The 12708-nt window shown below is 35.7% G+C and overlaps 1 protein-coding gene across 1 annotated transcript in view; it reads right to left on the reverse strand.

Annotated features, from left to right (window-relative positions):
- agbl4 (AGBL carboxypeptidase 4) overlaps positions 1-12708 on the reverse strand; it is a 392166-nt gene that overhangs the window by 166514 nt on the left and 212944 nt on the right. The window contains exon 5 of the mRNA XM_058073430.1: positions 4712-4928. Within this exon, the coding sequence (XP_057929413.1) occupies positions 4712-4928 (217 nt within the window). The remainder of the gene's footprint in view (positions 1-4711; positions 4929-12708) is intronic.

The raw sequence follows: 12708 nt of genomic DNA on the forward strand, positions 1-12708 counted from the left end.
GTAGGGACCCCCGAAAAGAGAATAAAAGTGGAGCGGCATGTCACTGGGTATGTGGTTTCACTTTCCTCGCTGCGAGTAACTTTGAATATTGTTGTCTGTCTTTTCTGTATTTCTGTATTTTAGTGTTTTTAAAAGTGTCACAGGAGTTTGAATCACTACTCTCCTATCGTTACGGCCCTCACTAACAAGAGTCTTCAATGAGGGTAAAAGTCAAGTCAAATAGCAATTGCTTCCGCGTGTAAAACTACAACAACTCTCCACTAATGGATTTCACCATTTTAAGCCATAAGGTGAGATCCAGTGGATGGAAAAAAAAACACGACTCATTGTAGGGACAAGTTAAAACACGTGTGCACAAAAGCAAAAAATATTTCTGTCAAAGGGAAATATTCTTTTTTAGTCGGGGACTGATATTTTCCTGAAACTTTTCACATTCTACGGCTGATTACAAAAGAACAAAAAAGAGTAGAAACACTGATGAAAGACTGGAGTCCAATGTTTCTTTTGGTAGGTTCCATGTTTATGTAGCCATACAACACATTACATGCTAGGACTACGTTATGCTAGCCATAGCATTTCATTATGTGGAATCAAACTATGGAATGGATTGAGTAAGGAAATCAAACAATGCACAACGATGAGCCAATTCAAGAAACAATACAAGCAGTTGATGTTTGCTAAATACAAGGATGAAGAGTCTTGAACCAGTCATGATGTGCTATATATATCACTATATTGACACTTACTATGGTACCCATTATGGCATTGGATGCTCATATCACCTCCTACTTTGGTACGTGACAAAAAAAGTTAAAATAAAATAAATTAAAATAAATCAATGAAAAAAATTATTTATTCATTCATTCATGAAATGAAATGAAAATAAAATTAATTAATATAAATTTATAAAATCAAAAAATATTCATTCATTCATGAATATTTTTTATCAAAAATAAATAAATTAATAAAATAAATTAATAAAATAAAAAATATTCATTCATTCATTCATGAATAATTTTAATTTGATTAATTATTCATTCATTCATGAATAATTTTTATTTTATTAATTTATTTTATTAATTTATTTTTTGTCACGTACCGAAGTACGAGGTGATATGGTACCTATGGTATCCATTATGTCATTGGATGGTCATATCACCTCGTAGTTCGGTACGGGCCAAAAAAATAAAAAAATAAAATAAATTAAAATAAATCAATAAAATAAAAAAACTATTCATTCATTCATTCATTCATAAAATGAAATGAAAATAAATAAAAATAAATTAATAAAATCAAAAGATTCATTTCATGAATAGTTTTATTAAAAAAATAAATTAATAAAATAAATTAATAAAATAAAAAAATATTCATTCATTAATTCATTCATGTACTTCGGTACATGACAAAATTATATATTTTTTTTAATTAAAAAAATTAACCTATATTAGGAAAGCAGGAAGTGAACAAATGTAACAGTTACTGATTGAAAAAGTACCAGATGGAGGGGTACGATTTAATAAGCTTTGCTTCTTCCTACTCCTTTTGGACATGTGGAACTGGGAACTGATTATGGGATGCACTCAATTGGAATCTGATGCATGTTCAAATGAAATAAAACCATTACCATTGCCATTATTCTGTGTGCCTTGAAAAAAAAAAAAAACGCTAAAATGGCTGCTACTGAAGAGGCTGCCTTTTGAAAAATGGCCGGGATTGAATGAGTTAAACGTGTTTTGTGGTAACATTTTTGCACGTCTGGAACGGTTTAATTAGATTTTAATTCTTTTCTATGGGGAAAAAAAAAATGTTCCGGTTTTCATATGATCCGGTTTTTGACGGACCCTGCGTAATGAGGTACCTGTCCCCGTAAGTACACAAACAACACAGAGCCAATGACGGTATCTGAACACGTTCTGTTCATAGGAATACATTAGAGGGAACAAATTAGTCAGCAAGCAGAGAAGAATGCCAGCACAAATGGCCCCGGCGCTTATTTGCATCCTTCCGAGATAAGTGTTGTCATTAGAAGGTGAACGCGTCCCTGCAAACGAGTCGGCCTTGGAAAGAACGCGATCCGTCTTCAAACTTTGATGTGTCTCGGAAGCTCCCCTCATCTCTTCTCATCTTTTTTCCCCTCTGACCTGTGTGAGTGTTTGGAGTTGCATATGTGCATGAGATAGCGGGGGCGGCGGGTAGGGAGATAGAGCAGACAGAAAGAGATATGAGGGGGCCGGGCCGGGCTGTCTGCCACCCAGGCCCGGAGAACATAAAGAGAAAAATACGGCCATAAAAGCTGGCTATGACTATGAATACTAATATCGAGTCAAACCGAGTGTGTCTGGCCTTTCTCTCTGCACCTCCTTCTGCAGATTCAAGGTAGAACTAAAAATATGGAAAAAGATGGCAGTCCTGATCTGGTCCTGCAAGAATTATCAATCGCTTATCAGTGGAAAGTACACAATATTGAAAGGCGAGTAGCTAAGTGAGCAGATCGAAGCTTTTCCGTTGGCTTTGTTGCATTTGTTCGGTTCGTTTTTTGACGCATATCAAATGAGCCTCCATCAGAAGGACTCAGAGACTCAAAGGTGCATGTATTTTTTTATCCCAGCTGTCTTCAGGCAAGATGCTGGTGGCCAGCCAATCACAGGGCACATATAGACAAACAACCATTCACACTCACATTCATACCTATGGACAAATCTGGAGTTAGCCAATTCACCTAGCATGTTTTTGGAATGTGGGAGGAAAACGGAGTACCCGGAAAAAAACACGGGTAGAACATGCAAACTCCACACAGAGATGGCTGAGGATGGAATTGAACTCGGGTCTCCTAGCTGTGAGGTCTGTGCGCTAACCGCTCGACTGCTTAACATAAACATATCAGATTTATAAACATCAAATCCACACTATCACAATCAAATTCACTTATCACAGTCGGCTCCGGAACCGATTAACCGTGATAAATGAGGGATCACTGTATTTGTACAATTTGACAATTTGGAGTGGCCAATTAACCTAGTATGTTTTTGGAATGTGGGAGGAAAACGGAGTACCCGGAGAAAACACGGGTAGAACATGCAAACTCCACACAGAGATAGCCGAGGATGGGATTGAACTCGGGTTTCCTAGCTGTGAGGCCTGCGCACTAACCACTCGCCCTGGAGCAGATGAATTATCGTAAATTTTGTCCACGTCGGAACATAGAAAGGCTCGTTAGACAGTAGCCTCCCAGTAAGTCATTCATCACCGTCCTCCTCCTTCTCCTAGGAACTAAAACCACTAAAGTCGTCTTCTTCAGGGTCACAATTGAATAGTTGAATTGAATAAATACGTACTTCATTTCTCTGTGTCATTTTTGTCTCAAGGCAAATGAACCGCTTGATCCCGCAAGTAAAATATTATGTGAATAAAGTATTTTTGTATTATTCATTATCATGTTTATTATCATTCATACAGTGGAACCTCGGTTGTTGTTATTGATTAGTTCCAAAAAGGGCCAACAAAAAATGAAATATAAGAAAACCGAGGCAATGTGTTTGTGTATGAGAATAACAAAAAATATTATGAAGAAAACATTATTTTAGTAGCACAAAGTTGAAATAATATTTTTTTTAATTTTTTTCAAGTGACATTATTATGAGAATAAAAGAATAAAGCTACCGTATTTTCTGGACTATAAGTCATTCCGGAGTATAAGTCGCACAAGGCCAAAAATGCATAATTAGGTAGAAAAAAACATACATAAGTCACACTGGGGTATAAGTCACATTTTTTGCGGGTAATTTACTGTATTTTCTGGACTATAAGTTGCTCCGGAATATAAGTCTCAGAAACAGCCAACCTATGAAAAAAAGTGTGACTTATTGTCCAAAAAATATGGTAAACATAAGTTAAATTGCTTGAATATTTCTTAGCTACCCTTTTGAATGTTAAGTTTCTGTGTGATGACTTCAGTGGGTTCAACCTATGAAAAGAGTGCGACTTATAGTCCGGAAAATACGGTAGTTTAGACATCCGGTCCGACGGTCCGAGCAGTCCAAACAGAAGTTGATCAAACCTACGATGTCAGACCAGAACAGGATCGCTACATAAGACATAAATAAAACGTCTTATCAGTTTCCACTTCCGTCGTCCATGTCGCTACTCCCAGAATCTGGACTCTAGGCATTATCGGGTATGTGTGGTTGTGTGCGACAGGAAGAAAAGCTCAGAGGAGGATTTGTTTGACTCTGAATATGAGACAAATTAAGAATCATTGACCATTTCCATGTTATGGTTTGGTAAATTTCAAAGTCTTATCTCCATTTTATGGTCAGGCGCACCTTACAAATGGAGAAAGGGGGGGTACTTTCATGGTCCCCTACCCAACCCAAGCCTTCTTTGACAAATGTAAGGAGGACAGAGGCAAAAGTCGTAATCTCTCAAGCATTTCTAATGAGTTTTCTCCTACAATTATTTGATAAGAGCAGACGCGACTGGAGGCGACGCGTGTGATACACTAGCTGCCGCTGCAGAGGTGAGAGCTTGTGTACACACTGTGTACACACTGTGTACACACACACAACTGCAGGCTTAGGGGGGGTAATATTGCTAACGATAACATGAGAGGCTGAAGTTATGACCGTCACATACACCTAAGTTACCGATCTGGCACACTTTACTGGAGGCCTTAATCCTAATCTTTGACCTCCTTGATGCAGCTCCAACTCACCACGCTGAGTCCCAGCTGCTCCCTCTGCAGGTAGGGAAGGTTCCTGCGCTCCAGGCTGGCCAGATAATGCTGCAGTCTGGAGTAGGTGTACGGGTAGCAGTAGGCGAACTGGTACACGTCATCTTCTCGGTCAAAGCAGAAAGCGAAGGACATGACGTAGTTGCGGCGGTGGTCCGGGCAGCGGTAGTAGTAGACGTTCTTGGCCGGAAGCCTCTGCCTGAAATAGCGAAGGAGACGACACGTTTAAAGGGGATTGGGTTAGACTTGAAGGTCAACTAAACTAATAATTCAATCTGGGTTTTTGTAGGATTGGCTTTTCGACAAAAGGCAATTTTAAAAATACGTCTAGTGCACCCAACAAACCAGTCATGTGCCCACCCAAAGCATCTACGCCATGACTTGTTGGTCTCTGTAAAGAATAGTTCTTTTAGAGCTGCGACACTACGGACAGATTCTGGCCAGAGAACCCATTCAGGCACACGGCGTAAAAAGTAACTTTATTATTTGACTAACTGGGACTAGCTTTATTCTTTTATTCTCATAATATGTCACTTAAAAAAATAAAAAATATATTCTTTCAACCAAACAATTATTTCAATGTTATGATTTTATTATTTATTTTTATGATTTTATTTTTTATTTTTATTTTATTCTTTCAATTTTATGCTACTAAAATAATGTTAATTTTCTTCTTAATATTTTTTGTTATTCTCATACAATTACAAAATGTTTTTTTTTAGAGCTGAGACACTATAGACAGATTCCGACCAGGGAACCCATTCAGGCACACGGTGTAAAAAAAGAATTAATTTTATTATTTAACTAGCTGGGACTAGCTTTATTCTGTTATTGTCATAATAATGTCACTTAAAAAAATGAAAAAAAATATTTATTACTTCAACTTTATGCTACTAAAATAATGTTATTTTTCTTCATAATATTTTTTGTTATTCTCATACAATTACAAAATGTCTTTGAAACATTGCGTCGGTTTCCTTATATTTTGTTTTTTGTTGACCCTTTTGGAATTAATCAATAACAACAACCGAGGTTCAACTGTATGAATGATAATAAACATGATAATGAATATTACAAAAATACTTTATTCACATAAAATTTTGACTTTTTTGTCACATAATTTTCCCAAAAAATTAAAACTTTATTTTGACTAGCTGGTACTACCTTTTGGTTTTCGTATGTGCCTTAGTCTCTGTGAAGAATGCACAGGGTTTTTTTTTTTAGAGCTGAGACACTATAGACAGATTCCGACCAGGGAACCCATTCAGGCACATGGTGTAAAAAAAAAAAAGTAACTTTATTATTTGACTAACTCGGACTAGCTTTATTCTTTTATTGTCATAATATGTCACTTTAAAAAAATATAAAAAATATATTATTTCAACTAAACAATTATTTCTATTTTATTATTTATTTTTATTATTTTATTATTATTAATTTATTATTTCAATTTTATGCTACTAAAATAATTATTATTTTAATAATTAAAAAAATATATTTTCTTCATAATATTTTTTGTTATTTTCATAAAATTACAAAATGTCTTGGAAACATTTCCTTATATTTCAGCTTTTGTTGGCCCTTCTGGAACTAATCAATACCAAAAACAGAGGTTCCATGCTATGAATGATAATAGATATCATACATAATCAAATGTACTTATATTTAAAACACGATAAAAAATTAGGTTTTATTTTTAGGGTTGTCTTATATTCTTCTGACAGTCATTTGAAAATGCCGATGATCCATTTCTGGTCAATTAGAGTGAAACCATTGCTATGGTCTTTTTTGAATCAATGCTTTTTAAAAAATTGAATACAAAAAGTTGCAAGTAAAGATTTGATTAACTTTAACTTGACTTTGATTAATTTGTATCCCCTTTCATTCATCATGTATTTTGCTTTTGTTTGTAACGGATTAATCGGATTAAATGATTACGTTTTTGTGCATTTTGATTTTGTCTGACCTTACACAGCGAATTCATAAAAAAAAAAAAAAAAGAGGTTCTGATGAATGTGTGTGAGTCTGGAGTGAATAGATGTTGAAAGCAAGCAATATAGGATGAACAGTTATTAAAAGCTTCTCAGCAAAACATTCATCTTTCATTCAAATTCAACATTAACCTTCAGCATACTGTAAAAACCAGCCACAATGCAGGCACACAACAAAAAATAGATATTCATACAATACATACCACCAGCAGGTATCAGTTTATCAGTGCAATAGCGTTCAAATGGTTGGCGTTGATCATTTTATGATGTTTTATGTCTATGACTGCCTTTTCTGATGTCTTACTTATTGTGTGGAAATATGGGCTAATAACTATAAAAGCAATCTTCACTCGCTAAATGTACTGCAAAAAAGGCCAGTACAGATAATTCATAATGTCGCCTACAGAGAACATACTAACTCCTTATTTCTAAAATGACAAATACTTCAACTTGCTGATATAGTTCATCTTCAAACAGCTAAAATAATGCATAAGGCTAAAAATAAGCAATTAGCTAAAAATGTCATCCAATACTTCTCTACAAGAGAGGAAAAATATGATCTCAGGGAAGAAGTACATTTGAAACACTTCTATGCTCGGACTACGTTATGCTAGCCATAGCATTTCAGTATGTGGAATCAAACTATGGAATGGATTGAGTAAGGAAATCAAACAATGCACAACGATGAGCCAATTCAAGAAACAATACAAGCAGTTGATGTTTGCTAAATACAAGGATGAAGAGTCTTGAACCAGTCATGATGTGCTATATATATCACTATATTGACACTTACTATGGTACCCATTATGGCATTGGATGCTCATATCACCTCCTGCTTTGGTACGGGACAAAAATAAAATTAAAAAATTAAATAAAATTAATTAAAATAAATTAAAAATAAATAATAAAATAAAATAATAAAATAAAATAATAAAATAACAAATTATTCATTCATTCATGAATGAAATGAAAATAAAATGAATTAACAAAATAAAAAACTATTCATTCGTTCATTCATTCATTCATAAATGAATATTTTTTCATCTTATTAATTTGTTTTAATTTAACTAAAAAAGATTTCATTCATTCATTCATGAATATTTTTTATTTTATTAATTAACATATTTTTTTGTATTTTTTATGGGGTGATATGATGATACAATGACATAATGGGTATATTACCTATATATATATATATATATATATATATATATATATATATATATATATATATATATATATATATATATATATATATATATATATATATATATATATATATATATATATATATATATATATATATATATATATATATATATATATATATATATATATATATATATGATTAATTTAATTTATTTATTTTTTTGAATTTTTTTACATATATATATATATATATATATATATATATATATATATATGTAAAAAAATTCAAAAAATAAATTAATTAAATTAATCATATCGTATATCATATCACCTCGTACTTCAGTACGTGACAAAAGTAAAATAAAATAAATTAAAATACATTAAAATAAATTAGTAAAATAACAAATTATTAAAATTATTATCATATCGTATATCATATCACCTCGTACTTTGGTACATGACAAAAATAAAAATTAAACAAAAACTTGAATTATATTAGGAAAGCAGGAAGTGAACAAATGTAACAGTTACTGATTGTAAAAGTACCAGATGGAGGGGTAGGATTTAATAAGCTTTGCTTCTTCCTACTCCTTTTGGACATGTGGAACTGGGAACTTATTATGGGATGCACTCAATTGTAATCTGATGCATGTTTAAATGAAATTAAACCATTACTATTTTCCATTCCGGACATGGGTTCTTTTTCTGTGATTGTCAAGGCCTTAGTGATGCATCGTTCTTGCATGTACCGCTAACTTAACTGTGTTCTCCTTCGTGGGTACTTCACTGACCCGCCAGACGCAAGCCGCGTCGCCTGCCAGGCCCGGCGCTAAACAGAACCGACTGCTCTTTGCACCTCCAGCTGGATCAATGGCGGTTACGGGGCGGTATCGCCACAGTGCACACAAGGTCTCTGCTTACGCGACATGTTTGCAGTTCACACCCTTCATCTGCTTGACGTTGTCTTCCTCTCCCTCGCCTCCCCCTTTCGGAGACGCGGTGTGAAGGGTGTAGCACGTGACCGCCTTCGCCTCCCGTTTTTCCGCCGCCTTTCTCCAAATATCTGCAACACTGTCACTTTCTGAGGGTTCTGACAGTCCACATTGGGGAAAACAGTTCTGCCAACAAAAACTCTTGCAGATGCTACCAAGAGATGAGGATAAAGGGGGGGAGCGATGACTGATTGATGGGTCCGGGGTGTTTGGATCAGGAAGAAAGGTGGTATGAGGAGATAAGGAGAAGATAAGAGAACGAGGAGATGGCAGATCCGGGTCTGATATGCGGGAAGGAAGGGATGACGGCAAGCGGCGTAGCGGGCTGTGGGACGCGAAGGCCGCCTGTAGTGAGCGAGCGAGCGAGTGAGTGAGCGTCCCTGGCAAGAGATGAGATGAAGATGGTATCGGGGTTTTGCGGTAGGAACGGGGGCCCCGACAATCAACAAACGGGACAGACTGCTCGCCGCTAACTGTCTGAACTTCTCTCTCTCTGACTCGCCCCGAAGGAAGCAGGAAAGACAGTTTGATGTGTTTGCGCAAACACCTCGTATATCGTGTTAGGCGGCAGATAAAAGCCACGGAGGAGAAGCTTTCTGTTCAGGTTCTGGCTTGCGTGTAGTCGTGATGGCGATAGCTGTGTCAGCTGCGTCATGTGACACGGTAAACAAAAGACATCAATGGAGGACTTAAGGCAGGGGTCTCAAACTCAACTTTACCTGGGGACCACTGGAGCTAGGGTCTGGGTGAGGCTGGGCCGCATCAGGTTAAAAAAAAAATTAAATAAATAAATAAATTAAAAAATATATATATATAAAATAAAAATATTAATAAATATTAATTATATTAAATATTAATAAATATATATTAAATTACAGTATATTATATTGAATTATAATGAATTAATTTTTATTTATTAAATTATTAAATTATATACAGTGAAGAAAATAAGTATTTGAACACCCTGCTATTTTGCTATTTCTCCCACTTAGAAATCATGGAGGGGTCTGAAATTTTCATCGTAGGTGCATGTCCACTGTGAGAGAGATAAACTAAAAAGAAAAATCCAGAAATCACAATGCATGATTTTTTAACAATTTATTTGTGTGATACAGCTGCAAATAAGTATTTGAACACCTGTGTATCATCTAGAATTCTGACCCTGAAAGACCTGTTAGTCTGCCCATTAGAAGTCCACCTGCACTCCATGTATCATCCTGAATCAGATGCACCTGTTTGAGGTCGTTAGCTGCATAAAGACACCTGTCCACCCCATACAATCAGTAAGACTTTAACTTGTAACATGGCGAAGACCAAAGAGCTGTCCAAAGACACCAGAGACAAAATTGTACACCTCCACAAGGCTGGAAAGGGCTACGGAGCAATTACCAAGCAGCTTGGTGAAAAAAGGTCCACTGTTGGAGCTATCATTAGAAAATGGAAGAAGCTAAACATGACGGTCAATCTCAATCGGAGTGGAGCCCCATGCAAGATATCACCTCGTGGGGTCTCAATGATTCTAAGAAAGGTGAGGAATCAGCCCAGAACTACACGACAGGACTTGGTCAATGACCTGAAAAGAGCTGGGACCACCGTTTCCAAGGTTACTGTAGGTAATACACTAAGACGTCATGATGTGAAATCATGCATGGCACGAAAGGTTCCCCTGCTTAAACCAGCACATGTCAAGGCCCGTCTTAAGTTTGCATATGACCATTTGGATGATACAGAGGAGTCATGGGAGAAAGTTTTATGGTCAGATGAGACCAAAATAGAACTTTTTGGTCATAATTCCAATAAGCGTGTTTGGAGGAAGAAGAATGAAGAGTACAATCCGAAGAACACCATCCCTACTGTGAAGCATGGGGGTGGTAGCATCATGCTTTGGGGGTGTTTTTCTGCACATGGGACAGGACGAGTGCACTGCATTAAAGAGAGGATGACTGGGGCCGTGTATTGTGAGATTTTGGGGAACAACCTCCTTCCCTCTGTCAGAGCATTGAAGATGGGTCGTGGCTGGGTCTTCCAACACGACAACGACCCGAAGCACACAGCCAGGAAAACCAAGGAGTGGCTCCGTAAGAAGCATATCAAGGTTCTAGCATGGCCCAGCCAGTCTCCAGACCTGAACCCAATCGAAAATCTTTGGAGGGAGCTCAAACTCCGTGTTTCTCAGCGACAGCCCAGAAACCTGACTGATCTAGAGAAGATCTGTGTGGAGGAGTGGGCCAAGATCCCTCCTGCAGTGTGTGCAAACCTGGTGAAAAACTACAGGAAACGTTTGACCTCTGTAATAGCAAACAAAGGCTACTGTACCAAATATTAACATTCATTTTCTCAGGTGTTCAAATACTTATTTGCAGCTGTATCACACAAATAAATTGTTAAAAAAATCATGCATTGTGATTTCTGGATTTTTCTTTTTAGTTTATCTCTCTCACAGTGGACATGCACCTACGATGAAAATTTCAGACCCCTCCATGATTTCTAAGTGGGAGAAATAGCAAAATAGCAGGGTGTTCAAATACTTATTTTCTTCACTGTATATATGAAGAAGAAAAAAAAGATCAAAGAAAAAAAGATAAAAGAAAAATAATAATAAATATTAATAATATTAATATATATATAATAGTCTTCAATGCTTCTGCTATACCCTCCACTTTTTCAGTGCTTTGGTTCTTTGCAAAAGCTCTGATAAAACATTAAATTATAATAAATTATAATAAATTATTATAAATTAATTTTATTCATTATTAAATAATTAAATAAATGTTTAATGTTAATTTTTATTTTTCGACACAAAATAAGATGGAAAAATATTTAAGCAAATCAAAAAACAAATAACAATAATAAATGAATTATATTCTTCTGACAGTTATTTGAAAGGTTTTGTTGGCCCTTTTGGAACTAATCAATACCAAAAACAGAGGTTCCACGGTATTAATGATAATAGACATCATAAATAATCAAATGTACTTATATTTAAAACACGATAACATTTTTATTTTTATTTTTAAGGTTGTCTTATATTCTTCTGACAGTTATTTGAAAGGTTTTGTTGGCCCTTTTGGAAATAATCAATACCAAAAACAGAGGTTCCACTGTATTAATAATAATAGACATCATAAATAATCAAATGTACTTATATTTAAAACACGATAAAAAAATTAGGTTTTATTTTTAAAGTTGTCTTATATTCTTCTGACACTCATTTGAAAATGCAAGTGATCCATTTCTGGTCACACACTTTAAAAACCCTCAGATGGACTCTTCATCTCTTTACATATTTCTTAGTTCCTCCATTTTGGACTTGAGCGTGTGACCTTGCCAGAGAGTGAAAAAGTCCTCGCTATTGATTTTAATTACTGCTGCTTGTCATGGCATTACAGTTATAGGCCAGAGGGGAAAAAAAAAAAAAAACGCTGTGGAAGGTTGGGTGCCCGGAAGGCCCGTTTGAATGGCGACACGGACTCCCGCCTTTAAATACCACAGTCACGCACACAAATGTAGAAAATCGAAAAAAAACAACAAACAACAAAAATCCTAAGCACATTCAGGAAAACACACACAGTCCTGGAGCTTTAATATAAGCAGTCTCTGCTCCTGTTTGGCAGCCGGCAATTTGTTTTATCTAAATGCTACCTTCTCCTCTGCCCATCTCCAGACATGGTACAGTGCCGTCGCTCCAAACAGAATTATCACAAAACACTTTCCATAGATGATAAGACGCACACACGTGGTTTTACAATTCAGCGATTACAGAGACGCCAAACACACAAACAAGAATCCACAAAGTCACACACATGTGAGCGACATCAAGGTCATGGGATGAATTCACTTCTGGAGA

This window comes from Doryrhamphus excisus, chromosome 5 (assembly GCF_030265055.1).
Source record: "Doryrhamphus excisus isolate RoL2022-K1 chromosome 5, RoL_Dexc_1.0, whole genome shotgun sequence".
In the NCBI taxonomy this organism is placed as follows: domain Eukaryota; kingdom Metazoa; phylum Chordata; class Actinopteri; order Syngnathiformes; family Syngnathidae; genus Doryrhamphus; species Doryrhamphus excisus.